The sequence below is a fragment of the Thermobia domestica genome, chromosome 8 (genome assembly GCF_964235325.1).
Source record: "Thermobia domestica chromosome 8, izTheDome1.hap1.1, whole genome shotgun sequence".
Taxonomy (NCBI): Eukaryota; Metazoa; Arthropoda; class Insecta; order Zygentoma; family Lepismatidae; genus Thermobia; species Thermobia domestica.
In genome coordinates, this window is record NC_137461.1 from 242,153,199 (window position 1) to 242,177,662 (window position 24,464).

A 24,464-nucleotide genomic window follows, 5' to 3' on the forward strand; every position below is an offset into this window, starting at 1 on the left:
CAGTGCTCCAGCGCTTCATTGCGTGTTGTAGGAAGCATTTTTCTTGTTTTATTTGTATTGTTCTGTATTTTTGTATTTTGCAATTTTGTATTGTAAACAGCCAAAACAAAATAATAAATAAATCCTGTTATGACCCGAATTGACTGACCCGACCCGAGTAGTCTCACCCGACAACCCGACCCGAGTTGACCCGACCTACCCACCAGAGTTGACCCGACTGACCCGACCCGAGTTGACCCAACCCGTAACCCGACCCGAGCTGACCCAATTCGAGTCGGGTCGGATCGGGTCACGGGTTGGGTCGGGTCAATCCGATCCGTTTGAGAGCACTATAGTCACAACACTGGGTGAACGCCAAAATGCACTCCCATTGGGAATTAAACCCGGACCACATGTACCGAAGTCTTACACGTTAACCACTAGCTAGATCAAGCGGGGGATTTGTATATGCATCTTAATGAATATTTGGCACTTTTGAGGTTTGGTTATTTCTTTTTATAACTGATACCAATGTTCGACGTGGGAGAAATTTATTTTTTTTTATCTTGCTTTAGTTCTATTTGACGAAATTTTTATTCAAGGTCAGTGTTCTCACCTGCTTGGACGGCAGGGGGTCTTCTCGGAAGGCAGTAGCAAGAGTCTCTTGGCGAAGACAAAAGGAAATCGTTTAACTACAATGATAAGGGTTGAGGTAACAGGAGAACATCTGTGATTTTTTCCAACCCTTCAACTTTCATTCCAAAATAGGTTCTTATGATTCCGGGACCCGTGCCACTTTGATTTTTCTTTACGGGCCGCGGTGGCTCAGTGGTAGATCGTTAACCTCTGGTGCATGGGGTCCCGGGTTCGAACCCTGCTCCCGCCAAGTGAACTTTGTGGTGGATATACACCGTGTCCGTGAGTTTTCTCGGAGTTCTCCCGTTTCCTCCCACTTACTTCATTCCAGCATTTCATTCATTTCTCACAATCACCGTCTCCTTTAGCCTAACCGGCATAACCGTGGGACGTAAAACTCAAAGATTTCATTTCATTTGATTTTTCTTTCTCGGTAATTAAAACGTATTTTACAGTATATATAGTTACACGTAAGAAGATACACAATATGAATTTTGTAATTTAAAATTTAAAAATACAGTATGATATTTAATTATAAAGTACTAATTTTATTTCATCACTTTCAGCCCAACAAATGAAATTCAAACAATTCGCTCCCTGGGTCTTGGTCATCAATACTGCGTCTTATTCTTTGTCTTGCAGTCAAGTCTTGGTCCTGCATTTCGTAGTCGTGGTGGTCTTTCATGCTATACAAGAGCCAAGAATGCTCGCCTCATCGGTAGAAATGAAGACCAAGTGTGATTTTGATTATGGTCTTTCATACTATACGGAAAGCAAGAAAATATGCTCATCGCTACTTGGTGATCACCAAAACAAGGCCAAGAGCAAGATTACTATGCAGTTCGTCTTGCATATCCAATCTTTATCTTGTTCTTGTATCGATGTCCTTGAGCTTGGTGAAATAAAATGAAATATTCAGTTTAAGGTCCCTCAATTCTGCACCGAGGCTAAGGGATACGGTGACTATGAGAAATGAATGAAATGGTGGAATGAAGAAAGTGGGAGGAAACAGGAGAACCCCGAAAAAACCCACTACACGCCGTTTCTCCACCACAAAGCCTACTTAGCACAAGCTGGGATCGAACCATGGACACCATGCACCAGAGATGAATTCTCTACCACTGAGCCATCGCAGCCCTGCTTGGGCTTGGTCGTCCATATCCAATCTTTCTTTTGGCCTTGCTTAACAACTTCTAGTTTTGTTCTAAATCCAGACTCCATATTGGCGTAGATATTAATATTACAGTCGATTGGTAAAATCAATCTTCCACATTTACAAATGAAAGTACACACAAGTACAAAAATAAGCATTTACCATAAAAGCACTAGCTGCAAGTGTTCAAAATAGATTTATGGCTTCTATAAAATCAATTGAAAATTGCTATTTTTAATTAGGCAGCTAGTGAAAAACAGCAGCTTTCGACTCCAGCCGAGTTTAAGCTTAATCTAAACACAGTTGACCAAAGTGAACTGACCCGACTGACCCGACCCGATAACCTGACCCGATAACCTGACCCGACAACCCTACCCGATAACCCGACCCGACAACCCGACCCGAATAACCTGACCCGACAACCCGACCCAAGCTGACCCGATTGACCCGACCCGACAACCCGACCCGAACTGATCCGACTGACCCGACCCGACAACCCGACCCGAGCTGACCCGACTGACCCAACCCGACAACTCGACCCGTTTGAGAACACTAATCACGAGTGATGCAAAGTGAATACCTAATGGCAACAATGTAGGAAAAAGATGTAGGTCGAAGTGAGGGGATTCTGCATAGTCTGAGGCAAAACCCACGCTGACCCTCAGGAAGAATATTCTGTACCTTTGATGTGATTGGAAAAGTGTCATGTATCACGAATTGCTGCAGCCGAGCAGAACGATGAAACTGGAACTTGTATTGTTGACAATTAGCGCGAGTACATCTAGCAATTGAGAAGAAACGATCGAAACTGGTAAACAGAAAGAGTGACATATACCACGCTGAGAACACCAGATCGCATACATTTTTAACAACTCGTTAAAAATTTAGAGTACTTGGCTGGAAGATTGTAATGCATATACCGTATAGACCGGGCTTGGTACCGTTAGACTATTATATATTTCGGTCTCTGGAAAACCTCCCTGAATGGTGTTGAGTTAGTTGTAAAAGAAGGATCTGAAAACCACGTGTCACTATTTTTGACCAGAAACTACAGAAGTTCTTTATCGACTGGATTATGGTGTTGCCGGAAAAATGGTGCAAATGATTCATTTACAGTTACATGATGGTATTTCAAATCAAAATAAATATTTCCAATTTTGAGCTCTAAAAAATCAATAATCTTTAGACAACTTGAAGTAAATTCCTCATTAAAAATATGGAACACATGTTCCAGCATATTTGAAAATTTCGATGATTTAAAATAGAACGGTTAGATATCAATCAATGTATACACAAATGCTTTTAAAGTGAATCTTAGCATGCTAATCAACTTTAGGTTCCCGAAGGATCGTACAAATAATATAAAGTTTAAAAAAAAAATGAATTAAAGTGCTCACTTTACTATGCCGATAGGATGTTGAACTTGGAATTAAACTGGGAGCGAGAGTATCACTATTTATCTAAGCAACCTAGAAAACTGTAGATTGGAAACTAGTTTCGGTAGTTTTCGATAGTTTTTACATGTCATAGCAACATTTTGCACATAAATTAAGACCTCCGTTCCCTCTTAAGGTGGAAAGGGCGAGACTTGTAAAAACAACGAGTGATATTAGTTTTCGAGGTCACTGAGATGAAGAGTATCATTTAAGTTCAAATTGCTTTCATAGGCATCGGGAGTATCATCGTTATTTATCTCACTAGTGTCTTTATTATCAAATACCGTAAATCTTATTTTTACTGCGCTGATCGGCGAGTTCAGATACTTTTTGTAAATCTATTCCCTCCCCCTCCGTTCGTTTCAGCGAATAATAAAATAAAATAAAAATAAATGGATTGTCACATTTGTAGGATACAGTATCGTAAATATTAAAAGTACGCTGATAAGACGGCTGCTACGTATGGATAGGTAAGGAGTTAACTGAATGACTACTGATACCTTTCTTTTTCGGGACTTAGTGTATCGAACGTCGGGGACCGAGAAAGGGACCGTGTGCATTAGGCACTTGCCAACGAATAGGAAAGTGAGTTAAGATCTCATAGAAAGATGAACAGCTATTTTTTTTTTTTTTTTTTTTGAGTTCTCTACTACGAAAACTACTAAAATTGTTTCACTTTTTTTCCTCTGTCAAATTGGTAAATCAAATATTGAACTTAAAAAAAATATCAACATTTTGTGTAAATATTTGTACAGCGATGTTTACGAATAAATTTGAAATAACTTTCCTTCAGTCATCGCTAGAATCACTTTAAGGTCTCGGATTATTTCCTGTACGCACTTGACTTGTATATCATTCAGTGTTTAGCAATTAAACGTTAATATCTCATCCTCATCTCGAGTTGCAAATGGCTTCTGAATGTAATTAAATATTAGAAACGGCAAATAGATGGTTAATAGCTGTATCCTATTTGCTTATGCCCTGACGTATAAGCGCTTATTATGTAACTCGTATTAAGGAATAACATATTCAAGGTCAGAACATTATTTTTACTTCTTTCGGTAGCTCTTCAAGAAGACTAACTTCTGCTTTACAGATAACTAACCTCTTGAATTATTTCCCCTATTTTAAATTCTGCCATCGTCACACGATGACTTGGAGAAAAACGATTTCAAACCATGAGGCGGTTAAGAGACCTTTATATACGTGGTTTCAACATGGATTCGTTCCCATTTGGCTCCACCAGATCTTAGGGTTAACTCTGGAATAACCATCATGAAGGCTTCAATGATTGTGGTTACTGTGTTTGCCCTTTTTGTGGCCTGCCAGTGCAAACCACTCTGTAAGTACGCAACTTTTGCCTCAACGTTTCAAACTTGTTCGTAAATATTTTTCCCCCTTTAGAATATAAAGGTTAGATTTAATTTTCGGTAGATCGCTTGTCTATACTTTTTATAAATTTCTATCTTAGCTTATACTTAAAAAATAAAAATAAAATCTTAGTAATAGGCATCAAGAAATACTTGCTTCGAATCAAGCTATTGGTTAATAGTATTCTCTGTTTCTTGTTCTGGGTTCGATTCACGTTGGAAACACACGTTCTGCGGGTCTCAATTATAAGTTAAATGTCTTTTTCTAATCGAAATTTCAGGAGCAGCTACGGGTCAAACTATAAGATGAGTGTACTGAAATTTGGATTTTCTTGACTTGAATTTATGCCCTTTTGTCAGCAGAGAGGATATAATGGACAAGATCTATATTTTAAAGCCGTGTCTGATACATTGTACTGCACTCGATACTCTTCTACCGGGAAGCGAACCCGAAATATTTTTCATCAAATCTAGCTTAGTCCCTGGAAATTTACTTGGATGAAACACTCCTAGGCAGGGATGGAATGGAGTGTAGGTGTATACCCACCTAAAATGTTATATTCCAGCGTATATTCATCTAATATTTTTAAACTTCAGCGTATACCTATCTAAAATTTTTGTACTTCAGTGTATACTCACTAATATTTTTATACTTCAGCGTATACCTTCCGAAAATGTTTATACTTCAGTGTATACTCACTAATATTTTTATACTTCAGCGTATACCTACCTAAAATTTTTATACTTCAGTGTGTACTCACTAATATTTTTATACTTCAGCGTATACCTACCTAAAATTTTTATACTTCAGTGTATACTCACTAATATTTTTATACTTCAGCGTATACCTACCGAAAATTTTTATACTTCAGTGTATACTCACTAATATTTTTATACTTCAGCGTATACCTTCCTAAAATTTTTATACTTCAGTGTATACTCACTAATATTTTTATACTTCAGCGTATATCTATCTAAAATTTTTATACTTCAGTGAATACTCACTCATATTTTTATACTTAAGCGTATACCTTCCTAAAATTTTATACTTCAGGGTATACTCACTAATATTTTTATACTTCAGCGTATACCTTCCTAAAACTTTTATACTTCAGTATATACTCACTAATATTGTTATACTTCAGCGTGTACTCACCTTAATTTTATGAAAGAACTAGAGTATATGAGGTTTTGTGGCCGCTATATTCTGGAAGGCGATCGAGCTTATATCTATCAAAAATACTAGCATTACATTACTACTAGGCAGACATATTTGTTGGGAGAGGTCCAGGTTTTGGGGAATCCAATACTACACGTACAAGGCAGGCACGTAGCCAGGATTTCGTGAAGAGGGGAAGGGGTCCGTGACATGAAATACTGTGGTCATCACACCAAGGGCTAGATCATTTTAAACTATTTTACTGTAACATATATTGGTTCGTTTAGCCAGGATTTCGTACCAGAAAGGGGGGGGGGGGGCGAGATATGAAATTCTGAAGGCCCAAAGCTCGATCAGTCTAAATTTCTTTACTATTAACAAATATTGGTTAGTTAGGACAATAAAATAAGAATATGTTTGTAAGTACTTTAATAACAAACTATGAAGAAATCTCGAGTAAAATAATTAAAAACTATTGAAAAAGATTTGACAATATTTACGCCCTTCCTCCCTTTATTCAAATATAACAATTTTCCTTTCATTATGAGCTCAACTATTATAAAAAGTACATACTCAATAATGTCTTGTAAAATATTTTACAATATCTGCGTTCCTTTCCCTGTTGAATCAAATGTTAACAATTGTTTTCCACATAAATTTTTGTTTTTATTATTCCGTCAACTACTGTCTGTTCCAGATGACAGGTTAAAGGAGCAGTAGAAAATTGTTTTTGAAATAGCATGTCTGATACTGCAAGGATGCGATGACGAAAAATTATGATAAAAAATGTCCACGCTGTAACACAACGGCTTTCGGAAGCTTGAAATCTCCCCGACTAGTAGCAGAAATTCTGAGAATTCCGTAACTTTTCTAGAAATTTCAAATTACCTGACTCTTCCAGGTTATCTCGTTCACCTCGCCACCATGTATTGCAAGTAATACAAATCTCCTCAAAAAAAAAAAAAAAAAAAAAAAATCCAAAAGCTTCCTGTAGCTTTTTATTTTTAACGCTGATCCTTCTATTTCTCATTTCATTTTGTTTCATCCTTCCTTATTTTTTTCATTTCTAGTCTCGAAGGTGGGGGGTCCTGACCCCCCCCCCCTTGGCTACGTGCCTGCACAAGGTATATGTAGTGTTGAACGGGTATTATTCTGCGCCCAAAAATACAATAAGTAATTGTAAAATACTTCCACCTTCTTTTCAGAAAAACAAAATGATAAAACGAGATTGATTTTATAAGAGAAAGAGTACAGGTAAAGTGTAAGATCAAATTTTCATGCTACACCAATCCTTTTAAACTAACATAGTTTTAATGAGGAAATGTACACATGTATATAGAGTAAGGAAGTTTTGGAGGGTCCGAACCCGATGGGCTTCCCAGTGGGTGCGCTCCTGCTGCGAGGTAATGCATAAATAAGAAATAGGAGAGACAATATTGTTAATTCTTCATCTTTAAGATTTGGCAGTTTTATCGTTGTTACTCATTTTATTCAATAATAAAAAAAATAAATAAATAGATAAACTGCCAAAAAGTACGCAGAGGTAAGATTACTGATTGCATGCAAACCAATGAAGACTTAGTGTAACATTGCCTTCCATTTGATTGCAACTTACATTTTGTGTGTTCAAATTAAATTGTGATTATTATTATTATTATTATTATTATTATTATTATTATTATTATTATTATTATTATTATTATTATTATTATTATTATTATTTACTTTCAGCTGACTATGTGAAGCCCTGTAAACGCAATTCTCCTGGAATCAATGAATGCGTAAAAACGGCTGCCAATGCTCTTTTACCACAATTAGTAAAAGGTTAGTTCACCGTTTTTGCTCTATAGTGATTATTGTTATTACCGGAAATAGTTAATTTATATCACTTCTGGTTTGAATATCAGCTCTAAGAAAAAACTCAGTTCATAAGTTTGGATCTTCTACATTTTCATCAAATTTGGAAATGATTTGTCAAATAGTTCTTTAAATTTCTTTTTTCTATTTTTTTTTTTTTTTTTTTGGACGGATAGACATGGTGAATAGATAAAGGCTCTTTGGTAAACCGAACTCCTTATGACGTAAAATATACATAATAACCTTAAAATATTTAAAACCTAGTGTTTTTTGTGAAGTTAAATGAAGAAATAGGAATAGACTTAAGGATAAAAGCATTGGGCGCTATAGATTTTATGGCTTATACATGTAGAGAACCCCGTGCGTATATTCATAAACGCTTTAGCTCACCTTAGGACGAGCGTCCAATGCTTTCAGTCTTAAACTCAGTTTTTTAAGAACAGAAATTGGAATAAGGTTAAAAGCATTTGAGGCTGTTGATTATAATGGCTTATAGAGAATCTTGTCCCTCATATTCATAAAATCTTTAGCTTATCTTAGGATGAGCGCCCAATGCTTTTAGTTTTAAACTCGTCTTTTTAAAAACAGGAATAGCAATAGGGCTAAAAGCATTGGAGGCTATTGATTATAATAGCTTATAGAGGATCTTGTCCCTTATATTCATATAATCTTTAGCTTAACTTAGGACGAGCGCCCAATGCTTTAGGTTTAAACTCATTTTTTAAAGAACAGGAATAGGAATAAGGCTAAAAGCATTGGGAACTATTGAATATAATGGCTTATAGATAATCTTGTCCCTCATATTCATAAAATCTTTAACTTAACTTAGGACGAGGCCCAATGCTTTTAGTCTTAAACTCATTTTTTAAAAGTTTTTCCCACTAATAATATTGTTATTATTGTTTAGTTCACGCAAAGAGAAGATAGTTATATATCACTGTGCAAAATTTCCTGACTTTCTGTCTAGAAATTTAGTCACACCTTCTCTCAACAATTACGCTTAGAAACAAATTCCTTTATTTACTGGATTTCGTAATTTAGATGTTATAACAGCTATGAAATTGAAGTTTGTTCCTTACTTTCATTTTAGGAATTCCAGAGTTACACATTCCTCCGATTGACCCGTTGTTTGTTCCTAAATTCGTCATTGACAATGGGAATGGTGCCGTAGTCCTTAAACTGGAGCTCACCAACCAGAATTGTATTGGCCTGGCTCAAACACAATTCACCGGTGCCAAGTAAGTACATGTAAAATTAATTTTAATTGGTTTTAGGATGGTTACGTTTGTGCTTTTGTATTGAACTGAGTGAAACTTGGAGAAGGCATGGATCCAATATTACAAGCCGCTATGTCTATTGTAGTATTGGAGGAGTATTATTATGCACCCGAAAAGGCGATAAGTAATGGTAAAATTTTTCCATGTATATTTTCAGAAGAAAATAATAGAAGAAGATTGTTCTTATGAGAGAAAGAGTATAGATGAAGTGTAAGATCAGATATTCATGCTAGAAATATCACTTCTCTCTTAAACAAGTATAGTTTTATTGGAAAAGTGTATGTTGAAAAAAAATCTTTTAGTTTTATGTCCCATGATTATGCCGGTTAGGCTAAAGGAGACGGTGATGACGATTAATGAATTAAATGGTGGAATGAAGAAAGTGGGGGGAAACGGGAGAACCCCGAGTAAACCCACGCACACGGTGTTCGTCCACCACAAAGTTCACTGGGCGGGGGCTGGGATCGAACCCGGGACCCCGAGCACCAGAGATGAACGCTCTACCACTGAGCCGCCGCGGCCCTCAAATGAATGTTGAGTTTGGATGTTTTTTGGGGAGGAGGGTCAAGACCTGGTGGTCATAAGTGGGTGAGCCCCTGGACTCAGTATTTGTGTATCTAGCTGTCTTTCTGTTTCAGGTCACTTTCTTTGTTTTCATTCTTTCTTTCTTTCTTTTTTCTAAGTATCATATTTTGTTAATTTGAAATTTGAGAAACAAGTTAATCGCTTAGGGTTTAGGTTCGTCAAGGAAAAAAATAATTAAAATTTCGCTGAAACTTGGACATACAAATAATGTAATACTTAGACCGCTATGTTCTAAAAATATGCAAATCAGGTAGACAAATAGGCACATAAAATTCAAAACCTAACTTACAACACAAGAAACATAAAATGTACTTATTTACATTTATTTCTGGGTATTACCAGTAGTTATGACCTTAGGCCTGCCAAGTGTGAGAATGTTGTCCCTCGGGGAGCATACTATTTATGAAAGGGGGTGCAAAGGAAGAAACGGGGAAGGAAGGAAGCGGTCTGGGACCTGTATGTTAGGTATTATTCCAGCATTTACCTGGTCTGATTGAGCGAAACCCAGGAACAATCTCATTCAGGATTGCTAACTTGAATATTCTCTTACTTTTTCGACGGAGTGCTCCACCGGACATCGAACCCAGAACCGCAGGACCTCTCTCACAAAATGCAAGAGCGTTTGCGACTGAGTTGCGCGCAGCCATATTGAAATCATTGGAAATATGAGCCCTAGTTCAGTTGTCTAATTTGTCTAACCCTGTATTAGGCGCAATAACTCGCTAATATTTTCGCGGAGACATTCATTTAATATGAGGTTGGAGTTCCACCTTGATCGGAATGTAATTTACGTTTTTTTTTCATTTAAAAGAAATATATTGGATCTGACAGAAAGCTATATTAATGTAAAATTTCCATGTATAGTCTTGTTCACAAAATTTGGAATCCCATGTTATTTTAGAGGACCTCAATTGGCCAAAGAAAGTCCACATATAATTGATCTAATTTCAATTGCAGGCAAGAGTGCAGGACATTTCGAAGAGACGGAGGTGGCCAAATTTTTGAACAAGACTGTACGTAGTTACCCTAGCGAAGCCTTTGATTTTGAAAGAAATGCAAAGAATAGGCAGATTTGATGTTTAAATAAGAATATAGACATTCTAGAGCGAAACAGGCAACATATGTTAAATATATTTTGCTGAAATTCAAGCAAAGATTTTCCGAATAAACTATGGAGCGTTTACTTTTCTGATGCCTCTTAACATTAAGAAATACACATTTTGCCTTATATTCGGTCTTTAATGATAATGAATCAATTTTAAACGTTGAATTTGCATAGACATAATAAAACTGTATATATATTGATTAAGTATGATGGTTATGTGTATTTTCATTTAAGATTGCAATGATTCTCATAACTTGAGGTTAAGATCTACAAAAGATAAGGAAATGAGTTCACCCGATATGAAAAACACTGTTTGCTCCGTTCGAGTCCTTTCTCCTTATCCAGTATCAAATTGAAATATTTAAGAATAAAAGAAAATACATGAAAAATTAGTTTTATCCTTCAATCACAAACAAAATTAGGCTAATTGTAATAACTGAATCATATTAGTAACTAAATTCATACAATTAAATTACTAGCTGGCTAAGCGTGTTGTTCACAAATATTTATTGTTAAAATGTAAATGTAATATGAACACAGTCCTTGTCCTGTTTCTGAAATAAGTAAATGGAAACAATACAATTTTCGTGTAGTAATTAAATCGTTACAGAAGTTTTAAATCGGCAAATTGTGTACACAGTTTAACGCTCGATAGTGAGCAGGTGGCAAGATCTATGACTTTTATTAAAAGGATTAGCGTAACGTATTGAGTGAGGCTTTACTATTTATTACTAGAATCACTGAAATATACCCACGTATATATTTCGTAAAATATTCTCCGATATTTATGAAACTGTATAGCAATATGTTAGTTTTGATACTTACGAATGACTAACAACATTTTGTATTAAAATATGCCAGGAGTAAGGTAGATAAATAAATCGTAACATATTTTTCCGTGGTACAGGATAAATTTTCTTTCCATATACCGTATTTATTTATGTACCAAATATTGATAATTTTAAAGGTTGGATTGGGAACAAAGCAATACATTAACTGTGGCTGCTTTTATATTAAGTTTTAGTAGTGTTAGTAGAAACAACTAACATACATAGCACTATAAAATGGTTATTCCACCATTGACCGATTTATTCATATTAGTACAAAAATGTGAATGAAATTTACAATATCTATTCGAAAATATTGAATCAAAATTATACAGTATATATGTATAATAAAAGAGAATTTTCTCCTCAATAATTCAATATCATGTTTATATTTATGACATAACTCAAAATTTGGATAACATATTTGCGTACACAAAAGATGTGTGGCTCAAAAATGTATTCTAAACCCAAACACTAAATACAAGAAATAACACTAATATCTGTCTACAGAACACTAACATTGATTTACTAGAACAAGTGGCATGCATTAACACTCTAATGTCTTATATATTCTAATTAGGAGCCTGAATCTTATACAAATCCACAGATATTTCAAAGAGTGAATGACAACGGAATGTTCCTAAAAGCCACCAAACAAACTTCAGAACCGCGGCAAAGTCTCGAAGAACAAAGCAAAAGTAATGAATAAAAGTAATAGGAATTTCAAGTAGTAACATTCTGTACTACTTGACTAAGTTACAATCGACTAAGTTACAATCAGAGTTATCTATTTAATTTTTAAATCACTCTTCCGCCAACATACCCTTCATACAGGACCGTAACTTATTTTTTTTGGGGGGGGGGATCATTAATATTTGGATCCCCTATAAATATTTGTTTTAAGCCTTCCCGCAAAATTCCAAAATAGGTCCCTTCTCTCCATCTTTCTCTTACTCTTTGTGGGCCCTCCCGCACGCCCCTGGATCCGTTCCATACATGACAAATTAATTAAGGGGACAATATTGACAAATCTCAAATCCATAAGAATAAATATTATTTTTAGGGCTCCTTGTACTTTTTTTTATTTTTTTTTTTAACTGAAATGGGCACACGTCTCATTTTTGTTTTATTTACCTTTTGTGTGCTGTTTTGTTTATGTAATGTAGTGAACCTGTTTGATTCTTCATGTATAATTTCATGTTCGCATCATTTATGGAGTAAGAACGTTTCGTCTTAAAGTGGCCCCCTTCGAACGGCGGGGAGCTTCCCTGCGGTTGCAGTTGCCCTCTGCCCCCCACAAGTTACAGCTCTGCCCCCATTGGGGGTGAGATGAGATGCGGTAGGATGTAAAAATAATCGAAGTGTCCAATTCATAGTTTTGGGGGTCGTTGAGATGAATAGTAACGCTATATATTGCCGCCTAAATCCAACTGCTATTGGCATTGGGGATGGGAAAGAGAGAAAAATAAAATATCCAAAATGACCGAGGTTAATGTCGGATAAATAGTTTCCGGAGCGATGGAAAACGGCTGGCTCGTTTAAAATCACTATTGGAACAACCTCCAACCAGATTTTTTATCATGCCACTTTAGCTAAGGCGATTATTGTGTGGAAGGAAGGTGGAATATCTTATGGAATGTTATTATTACACTTTTATTGAGCTGTGTATCTCAAAGGGGAAGGGGATTATAGGTTCTTTCTATTTCAAATCATGCAAGCGGGTGTCAATCGACCTCCGCAGATTTTAGACTCCATAACATATGTATATTCTCTCATTCACACGTGAATATTCCCAAAATATTTGTTTTAAAGTAGCTACTGGAAGGGGAAGTACAAAGACGGAAAAAAGTCAGCCCCTGACGAGTATGCAACCACGCATGTAACTTTTTTCCGTTAATATGAACAACAGTATCAGACATAGAAAAGTAAAACACGTTGAGGCCCTTTCTATGGAGACCAAGATTATTTTGTTAATTTTATGCTTCCGCACGGACTCTGAATTGGATTTAGGTTGTCAGATAAAGTAAGTATCAGTTGTTTACGTATGGAAAACGTTTTTTGTCAAGTAGCTGTATTAGCACCCACCGCTTTTCCACTCTGATATAGTTCATAACATTACCAAGTTAGATGTCGAACAGGTAACATTGTTGTATACCTTAAAAAAAAAAGTTAGTTAAAAACCGTTTTTTTCCTATTAGAAACATAAGCTTTAGTATAATTTCCTTCTGACTAACTTTATAAATGCAGACAAAAATCTGTTACACATGAAGTGAACTTAAACTTGACTTATCTACACTTTCAATTTGATTTTATATAAAAGATATTCAGTGCGTTTGGCTACGTAAATTTCTTACGTTTGCACAACGTTCATGCTACCACAGGCCAAATGAAATATACTATATTCCCAAATTTTATAATAAAAAACTATCAAAATACTACAAGTTGTTCTAATTTGGCTTGAAATAGGATATCTCAAAATAAATATTCTGAAAAATGAGATATAAATAAAACTCACATTTTGCTGCAACTAATGTTCAAAAAAATCTTAGATAGACACTTTCTCCTTTAGTATAATATACCAATCAAAGAATTATCTAAAATATGCACGACTATAAGGCCTTTCCACCAGAACTTGCCACTGCTATTGTTTTTATTTTAACGAAAATCAAATTATGTAGGTAGTTGCATACCAATCAGGGATGTACTCTTTCCCTCTTTGTACTTCCTTTTCCAGTGCCTACTTTTCCAAAATGTTTTGGGATTGCTCATATATGACTGAGGGAATTTAAATATGTTAATCCGATCAAAACCAATGATGGTTGACTTGACGCCATTTTCTACAATTTGCACGATTTGAAATAGAAAAATACCTCTTCCATACACCTGATCTCCTCTGTATAAATAACGGGATTTTCAGCTAACATAACGTTTCCTATTACGCATTTTGAAATTAATCTACTCAGACCTAGAGACAATGCAACTAGAAGTATTTTACTTTATCTTTCTTGCTATAATTGTCCATTTATATACAGGATACGTAAGCTTTACTATTACGCTTTGTGTGCATTTGGTACAATTATATGTGAAACACTATTTCTGGTTAATTAATATTTTCGGGTAGACTACTTTTGGAAATGAAGAGTTGTCTTTACTGTATGGATGGATGACGACGATGATGGTGACCCGTGCCCTTGCTGCAGCACGTGTTTTCCAAGTCACATCAACTCGCGTTTCAATGACATTCAATGGCCAGCCTTGTCACCCGACCTAACTGCCGCAGACTTCTTCCTTTTAGTGATACTTGAAGAAGCAAGAAGTATTTGCCAACCAGTTGAAGGAGAAGCGAGAACATTCCTTTAGCGAAAAGTGTGGCTGGGAGTGTGTCAGAAGTGAAGGAACAAGTCAGGAAAAAAATTGTGAACATTACCCCAAACGCCCTTAGTACACTAAACATCTTGTGCAATGCATTCCGAGGTGGTAATATGCAAGACTGTGTTTGACAGTTAACTGCACCAAATGCACATAAAACGCAGTAAAGTTTAGATGGTATGCAAATAAAAAAAAAACAATTATGCAATGGAAATAAAATATTTAGAACTGCATTGTCTCTGGGTTAATAAATAATCAGAATCACTATTTGAAATTATGTTCTTTGCATGTCCATCTATTTTTGTATTCTTTGTGTATTTTTGCAAGAATTGTAAATTATTAGTTTTTAGTTTAAAACTATAGTGAATTATGGAAATCATGTTACTTAACCAAAGTAAACGGATAATTAAGTAGGTAGTATTTTATTTCACAAATATGACCGTATTTAAGTACATGTTACTAAGAAAACTAATAATCCCCGCGAGAGGCTGTCATCTATGGACAATATATCTATATTTTTAAAATAAAAGTCACTATTTGACGCGATACCTCCTGAACCATCAGACCGATCTCAATCAAATTTTAAACATAGATGAGGTTCGGGCCTGGGAAAGTTTATATTATTTTACTTTGACGTTACAACGTAGGGGAGGAGGAGGTATATAAAAATAAATACAACTTAATAACTCTTGAACCATGAGATTGATCTGGATCAAATTTGTCACATAAGTGAGGTTCCGGTCCTTGGATGGTTTTTATCATTCACTTTCATGGTGCAACTTAAGGAAAAATGAAAGTGATCACCTTTATGACTTAATAACTCTCAACATAGATGAGATGCGAGTCTGGAATGGTTTCTACCTTCTCACTTGGACGCGAAAACGTAGAGCAGGGGGCAGATATACAGAGTGTTTCAAAATAACACCGACAACTTTTGGGAAGTGATTTCTGACACCAAGATAAGATGAAAAGTATAGACCAACCTGGGTGCACAAATGTTTCCTTTAGGACTTACAGGCTGCCGAAAACAAGAAAAAATATAATTTTAAAGGCCCATAGCTCCACAACTATGGGATCTACTGTAGTCGAGTCAAGATTTCACTTAGGAACTAGTATGTGCCCTATCCAAATATCCATGTTTCAGAATCCTGTAGTACTTTCACAACAATTTTCATAGAGGTAGTTGGTGAGTACTTCAAATTATATGCCCATAGCCAGACTCCCTCTATAAAAATTGTTGCGTGAGTACCTTAGGATTTTGAAACAAGTACTTTTGGGTAGTACACATATTAGTTCCTAAGTGAAGTCTTGACCCGATAAGGGTAAGTCCCATAGTTTTGGAGCTATGGACCTTTAAAGTTCTTTTTTTTTTCACGTTTTCGGCAGCCTATAACTCCGAAAGGAAGCATTTGTGCACCCAGGTTGGTCTATACTTTTTTCTTATCTTGGTGTCAGGAATCATCTCCTAAACTTTGTCGGTGTTGTTTTGAAACACCCTGTATAATAATAAATAAATACCCTAAATAGATAAATAATATTCATTTTCTGTGCACTTCGACTCCACTATAGACAAACTTTCCAGTCATCGGTCTAGTGTTTTCAATAGTTAAACCATATCAGCCTATCAACCTGTCACAGGCTATAACCAATCATCAAATATCTTGATTTTACAAAGTAACTGCTTCTTAGCGTGGTATTACATTTAACTAACTGTTTCTTTTATTTAACCATAAGTGAAGTTCTTGCTCTTCTCACAGATAGGAAAGTATTCAATCCTCTTCCGCCTTAGGAAAACCGTTTCAATGAAACTGTAATCCTAACCACATATAAAACTACATGAGCTGACATAAATTATTGAGCGCTTCCTGTAGGTCTGCAATGATTAAATTTGGCATGATTGTAGCTTTCCGGAACTAACCCACAAAAAATTGCCAAAAGTGAATATTTTTAATTCTTAGGGAGTCTAAAGAGGGGATGAAAAATTTCCCTATGTTATTTAAATGGGCCTATTTTTGGACCTATAATTTCATTGTTTAGGTACTTAGAATTGGAATAAAAACTTGAAATTCGGTGAGCTTGTAGGTTTTTGTTAGCACTACCTAAGTAAATCAGTAGAAATAAAAAAAATCCAACTTTAGAGTGGTTTTATAGGGAACTGAAAAATCTTTCCCATGTTGTTTATAAGGAACATCTTTTACACCCTCAAATTATTGAGCACTTCCTGTAGGGCTACAATGATTAAATTTGGTATAATTTTAGCTTTTCGGGACAAACTTACAAGAAAATTGCCAAAACTAAATGTTTTTAATTTTTAGAGACTAAAAAGGGGATGAGGAATTTCCCCATGTTATTTAAATGGGCCTATTTTTGGACCTATAATTACATGTTTTAGGTACTTGGAATTGGAATAAAAACTTGGAATTCAGAATGCTTGTACGTTTTCGTTAGCGCTACCTAAGTGAATCATTAGAAATAAAAATTTCCAACCGTAGAGTGGTTTTATGGGGAAGTGAAAAATCTTTCCCATTTTATTTATATGGGACGTCTTCTACACCCCGAAATGTTTAGGAACTTCCAGCAGGATTAGAATTATGAAATTTGGCATGACTGTTGTCTTCCAGGACTAACCGACAGGAAAATTGCCAAAAATGAATATTTTTAATTTTTTAGGGGTCTAAAGGGGGATGAAGAAATTCCCATACTATTTCTTGGGATACAAAATGTTATCTTTAAGATAGTTGAAATAGGGAAAGAAGCGATAGAATTGTGGGTGCAAGAGGTGCGAGGCCGTAGGCCGAGCAAAGACAGTGTGTGGGAGCGAAGTCCCCGGATGGGCAGATTCAGGAAATATGAAGAGCAAGTTCACTAAATTCACTGTTGATGCAAAACCCGACAGGTAAGAAATGCGAAGCAGTAAGCCGAGCAGACCCGGGGGTCTGGGGTCGGAGCCCCCAGCTAGCCAGAGGCTAGTATTGATTAAAATATGAAAGAGTATAAGATATTCTATTTGTTGACATTTATTTTGAAACATTCTGTCTTTATATGTTCTTTAGTCAAATTGACATGAAAGAAATCAACTTGATGTTATATCATTATAACAATGTTTCAAAAGCCATTTCAAACGGGTCAGCCATTTTTCTGATCCCCCCAAAAATGTAGATTTGATTACTAATTTTGCACGTTTTGAGTTCGACTTAAACAGCAACTGGAGCATCACTATTCGTAATAATGAGCCCGAAAACTATGTATTCGACACTTATAACTGTCGTTTTCAATTAATTTTACAAGTCATTCCCACTCCTACAAGTTCCAGTTCATTTTTATTTTTATTTCAGATTATAAGTCATTTGCGTTTCAAGTTTGGTTTAGATATTTTCAGGTGTTTCAGGATTATGCTGGAACTTTTTATAGGAGGCACGGTGGCTCAGTTCTAGAGCGCTTACCTCTGGTGCGTGGGGTCGCTAGTTCGATTCTTGACTAAGTGATTTTGTAGTGGAGAACATCATATCCGTGGATTTTCTCCGGGTTCTCCCGTTTCCTCCCAAATTCTCATTCCACCAATTCTTCCATGATTATTCATTTGCCTTAATCATAAATGTCCTTTAACCTAACGGGCATAAGCGTGGGATGTCAAACAAAAAGATTTGAAAGATGGAACATACATTCTCACATACCAAATTTTTTATATTTATAGATATATAGTATATGATTATTATTTCATTATTTTCACAGTGTTGATTCCAAGACTCATACTCTTCAACTGAACGCAAAACTCCCAGAATTCGATTTGGTTGGAGACTACAAAGCTAATGGAAGAATTCTTCTGCTTCCAATTACGGGTTCCGGGGATGGTTACACGAACCTCAGTAAGTATAAATCTATTTCGTACTTCAGTACTGAACTATATATCTATTTCATTCTTAACGTAGTCCTTAACATGAGATAAGTTTAAGTAAAAAAATCAAAATTGCCCAAAGAGAAAATTATCTATATATTAAAATGCTAGATTTATATGCTTGTCTCCGAAGAAAGTGTATATGTTTGTTTTCAATACTTTCCACAATGAGACCTCGAAAACCACAAGTGTTAGCCATTTGTGCTGGCCAATTCCACATTTTGTGTTGATTGTCTAGTTTTAATTGAATATTTTAAAAAACGTGGCTGTTACTTCTTTATTACATTTTTAGGGGTACACTGAAAGTGTTGAAGAAGTAAAGCATCATATCCTATGTGTTATACATCCTAACACAACACAGTTGTATACAGGGTTGTATATCCGTCAGGCGTTTGTTTCATGGCCAAATGATAATGAAGGCCGAAGGATAACCATTTCTCCAGGCTAACATGAATATTTATTGTTTGGAGTGTTTTGCTCATATATCACTGACATTATGATTACTTGTGTATGTAATGTATGTGCTTATCTATTATATACTGTATGCAAGAAGAAAGAAAACACTGATCATACATGAATTAGAAATTCCAACCGGAAGTACGCTCAATCTTGCAAACAGTGCAATATATTGAAAAAAATAATCGAAATAAATCTCCCCTTTATGGTACCCCTTGCCGATTTTTATCAAGACGTCTTTCACTTGTCTATAAAGGAACATGTACAGATGTGAGGAATGACAAGGAGATTCATACTCATGTGTGAATGATGCGCTGTGTAGAGAGTGCGGGCTCAGCTAGTAGTATAATAATAACCTTGTGTTACAATTTTGGAAATATATTATTGCTGAACACAAGACTATTAAAATAAGTTTTGTTTCTTCTTTGATAAGATTTTGATTTTTTACATAAATTTTTACGTGAGTCAATTTTTGAACTTTTCTAGTAAACTTTTGCTCTGTAGCATATTTTTATGGTAATTTTACTGTCTAAATAATACTTTTAGGGGAATTTTCTTTCGTAAAGTATAATCTGTATTTAATTTGGTATTTTGAAGTGCACTTTTAGGATGAATGTACTTCCCAATACACTTAAATTCTTTCAAAGTCTTTTTGTATTTCTAAAGTGAATTTTATGTTTTAAAGCAGCCGTGTGCAACAGTCGGTCTGCGGGCCATATGCGGCCCGCCTAACCCTGTCTTCCGGCCCGCTGGTCAGTTATTGAAAACAATAATTATTATATTTTTTTTTTCTTTTTTACAAAACCTGTTAAGAGTGAACTGGAAATTTTCGATCGATCACACAGTGCAAAAGGTGGTAACGCCCTGAAGACAAGCACTTGGCAAGCGCAGGTACTTGGAGGAAATTTCCCTTGGTATAAGGATTGCTAAATGTACCGACAAAGTTCTAAATACATTAATCCAATGTTCTCGGGATTGCTGCCAGAGTAGGTGTTGCTGTGCTGAGCTTTCGTTACCATACAGCGGCAACATCTTGCCGCTGTATGGTAACGAAAGCTCAGCAAAGCAACACCTACTCTGGCAGCAATCCCGAGAACATTGGATTAATAGTAGACGCCAGCAAAGCTTCAAGATCATATTCTAAATACATTATTCTGCTCCTCTTTAGTGAGTACATATTTTGGTTATCAGTATAACAGTTGTTTTGTGTTATTGTGATGTAAATTACGATGAACATGTTCCATCATTTAATACTATACTATTCAATTGTCGTAAAAATGACATACCTACAATAAGGCTCGCGACGCCATTTAGTGCTCTGTGATTGGCCCGCCCACTGTTCCAAGTTGCACACCTCTGTTTTAAAGTATACTTTTACGGTAATTTTTCTCACTACTGCAGACTTTCAGTATACATGGTTTTGTGTGTGAGAGTGTAAAATATACATGTAGACTCTTCTATTTCGTGGAGCATATTTTATAATTCATTTTGGATTTTAGAGCAATATTCATTTTTAAGCCTAAATTTAAGGTGATTCTTTTCTAAGCATATTTTCGGGACATAAGATATTTCTTTCTGAGGCATCCTTTAAGGCTACTTTTCCTTTCAGTAGTGTAATAGTAACTAATTTTACTTTTTGAAGGAACTTTAAGATTATTCTTACTTCCTGAAGGATGCTTTTGTGGTATCTCGGGGAAAACTTTGAGTAGTTTTGCCTCTTGAAGAATGTTTCAGAGTAATCTACTGTCTGGAGGACACTTTGAGGGTACTTTTATTTTTAAAATGAAACTTTTGATTACGTTTAATTCAGAAAAATGTTTTCAAAGCAACTAACTTTCTGAAGTATGCCCTTAGAGTACTTCCAGTTTCTGATGAATACTCTGAGTAATATTACCTTCTTAAGAATTTTTTAGAGTAATTTTGCATTCTGAAGGATATTTTAAGAGTACTTTTACTTTCTGAAGAATATTTTTTCGAGTAATTTTACTATTTAAGAATACTTTTAGAGTAATTCTAACTTCGAAAGAATGTTTTAGAGTTCTTTTATTTTCTGAAAATACTTTCAAAGCACTTTTACTTTCTGAAGAATAATTTTAATGTACTACTAATTTATTTTCTGAAGAATAGTTTCTGGGTAATTTCTGAAAGAGTTCTGAAGAATGTTTTAGAGCAATTTTGCTTCCTGCGGGATACTTTTACAGTAATTTTATTTTTTAAACAATAGCTTTGAATAATTTTACCTTTTGAAAAATATTCTTGATTAATTTTATTGTATTTCCAAATGATAATTGTATCTTTTAGAAATAAAATTACTCCAAAACATTTTTAGAGTATTTTTTTCTTTTTGAAGAATAGTTTTAGAGTACATTTAGATTAATTGTATTTTCTAAGGATATTTTTAATGTATTTTTATTTTCTGTCGAGTATTTTTAAAGTAAGTGTATCTTCTCCGGAATGTTTTAGTGTAATTTCACGTCCTGATGTAAAATGTTATTTTCGTAATTTAACTTTCTAAAACTGTATTTTGAAGTAATAACCAACTTCTTGGAATTTAGAGTAATAGATATTTCGTAATAGTTTACGACACAAATTTTATGTTTATAATTTTCTCTTAATAGCAAATATTGACGCCGTGTTTACAATCAAGACTCATCCAGTCAAGAGAAATGGCGCTGTCTACCTGGAAATGGATGATTTTATTGTCTCAGTTGATCCCAAACATTTAGCTATTCGCATGAACAATTTATTCAATGGCGATAAAGTATTAGGTAAGTTCGAAAAAAGGAAAAAAAAATGTTTTTTTTAAATAAAAGTGTATCCATGGAACTCCATCCTGCAGATTTAAAATAATTTTCAATATTTCGTTCTTCAGTCTTACAAAATGTGCAAACCTACCTTGAAAATAGAGAAAATAGGTTGCCGAAAACATGAAAAAAATGAACTTTATATGTCCAGAGCTCCTATACTACGGGACCTACCGTAGTCGGGTCAGGACTTCACTTAGGAACTTGCATAGTAATATTCATGTTTCAGAATCCTGCGGTACTTCCGCAACAATTTTTATAGAGGTGGTTGGTGAGTACTTCAAATTATACGCGCGTAGCCAAACTCCCTTTATGAAAAATGTTGCGTGAGTACCTTAGGATTCTGAAAGACGTATTTTTGGATAGCGTACATACTACTTCCTAAGTGAAGTCTTGACCCAACTACGGTGGGTCCCATAGTTTGGTGCTATGGACCTTTAAAATTTATTTTCTCATGTTTTCGGCAGCCTATAACTCCGAAATGACGGATTTCTGCATCCAGGTCGGTCGATAATTCTTTGTCTCATTCTGGTATAAGGAATGACCTCTCAAAAGTTGTCGGTGTTGTTTTAAATATATAAATTCATAAGTTAATATTCCATTATTATTATTAGCCTTTCTAGGAAAATATTACGTATGGGTGATTTAGTTTTGAGCGTAAGTTCGTTTTGAACTATTTTCCCAAGGATAATTCAAGGCGATTTTGCTCATATTTAATAAATAAACATTTCAATCACAACCCTACAATATGGTATAATTAAATTCTCATAAATGAAATAAACAATCCATACTTTTGGGGTGTCCATTCGAAGTTTTGTTTTTAAACTCTTGCAGTAATTTTGTTCATAGAGCGTATTTCTCAAATAAATACTTCATTAATAACTGCATAATGACGGTTTAATTTAAGAAATGCAAATTAAAAATTTAATTCAATGGGCCATAACTTTTATTATGACTCCAGTTGAAAAATTAATGTTAATTATATGTGAATATATATAGTCTTTCTTTCCTTCCAGGTGAAACAATGAACACTTTCATGAATGAAAATTGGGAAGAAATCTTTAAGGAATTGCGACCGTCCTACGAAGAAGTGTTTGGTCAACTGTTTGGTTCTGTCACCAAGAGATTAATGCAAAAATTCTCATACGACGAGCTCTTCCCTGAACAGTAAATGGATCCTTCTCTCTCTCTCTCTCTCTTTCTCTCATTACTCGCTCTCTTGCTGTACAATTTCCCAAATTTGTTACCGTCATACTGAAATGTACAAACTGAATGAACCATGACTTGTACAAAAATGCAAATTCTTATTATAAAAAGTGGTGCTCTTTTATTTTGTCAATCCTTATGCAAACCGTTCCTAATCCTTACATTAATATTAACAAAGTTCTGTTCTAGAACTAGTATATATATAAACAAAGGTTAAGAATATGGGGACCACGTTATAAAATGTTTTTTTTTATATATTTTTTGTTGTAAATATTATAATGCGACGGTTCTCATATTGTGGTCTCTGATATCCGGCTTTGTAATACTCTTACATTAACCTGAGAGACAAATTTAAATAAATTGGCTTCAAACAATTACATATCACATATAGTCCAGTTGGTAATCACAGTCCAGTTGTTAATCTCAAACACGTGTATATAATTACACAATTCTAATAGCTTATATAGATGTATTTTCATCTCTAGACCCAGAGATAAAAATGAATACAATGATATTTGGCGATTGGTACATTAGTGGTTTATGCAAAGTAAGTTTTTACTTTATTAACTTTTCGAAACTTCCGCAGCATCTCTAAGGGAGGTGGAAAGGGTATGTAAAAATAAAACATGTAAAGACATGTAAAAATAATGGAAAATGACCTATATTATTAACCAATCGTTAGTTTGCGAGATCACTGAGATGAATAGGGACACTCTTAAGGGTGTTTAAGTCCAAATTCAGACCTCATCGGGACGAGGCGGTGAAAAAGGTTGAAAAATAAAATTATCAAAATTGACATTATCTATTGACATTATCATGAGTTCATTTCACAGCAGAAGATGGTATAGCAGCTCCGCTCACCAAGTGAACACAAGTACTCTAAGAGAACTTACCAATCAAGCGCGGAATAGTCTTCTGAGATAGTCCTGCTCAGGAGCTAAGAGATAATGAAAGCACGTAATAGTCTTTTAAGATAATTCTGTCGCTTTGTCAAAGCAATTTCAGGAGCAAGGAAACACGAACTTACTTGCATGCAGAGGATGCATATCATAGGGAATTGTGCCTTATCCCCAAACCCTCAGGTAGATATAAGATGGTAGTGTCTGGCTACCTGACCTGTAAGGGCTTCGCCGACAGTTGCTGACTAGGGATTCAGACACCTTCCCTTTGATCTGTACTCCAAAGACAAACAACCCTTATCAGGCCCAGAGTTCAGTTCACAGAAACTCAGCTCACCAATCCCTCCGCTACCAGCCTTTCCACAACAGACAGAACGATGAAACCAAGAAGAACAGTTAGTATGGCATGGACCCACGAAAGAAGAATATGAACCAAAACAACGTTCCCTTA

General features: G+C 35.2%; 1 protein-coding gene across 1 annotated transcript; it reads left to right on the forward strand.

Annotated features, from left to right (window-relative positions):
- The first annotated feature begins 4,415 nt into the window (after positions 1-4,415).
- Positions 4,416-23,224, forward strand: LOC145691976 (protein takeout-like). Its single transcript, XM_081767274.1, has 6 exons — positions 4,416-4,546; positions 7,465-7,557; positions 8,681-8,828; positions 18,486-18,619; positions 21,723-21,872; positions 22,925-23,224. Exons 1-6 carry the CDS (start codon positions 4,480-4,482, stop codon positions 23,077-23,079), a joined length of 747 nt encoding a protein of 248 aa, XP_081623400.1. The 5' UTR covers positions 4,416-4,479; the 3' UTR covers positions 23,080-23,224.
- The last annotated feature ends 1,240 nt before the right edge of the window (positions 23,225-24,464 follow it).

Excerpts from the sequence above, each read along its gene's own strand:
- LOC145691976 (XM_081767274.1), top strand. The coding sequence starts at position 4,480 with ATGAAGGCTTCAATGATTGTGGTTACTGTGTTTGCCCTTTTTGTGGCC. Across the intron at positions 18,620-21,722 it reads GGATGGTTACACGAACCTCA|CAAATATTGACGCCGTGTTT; the intron begins GTAAGTATAAAT and ends TTCTCTTAATAG. Across the intron at positions 21,873-22,924 it reads CAATGGCGATAAAGTATTAG|GTGAAACAATGAACACTTTC; the intron begins GTAAGTTCGAAA and ends CTTTCCTTCCAG.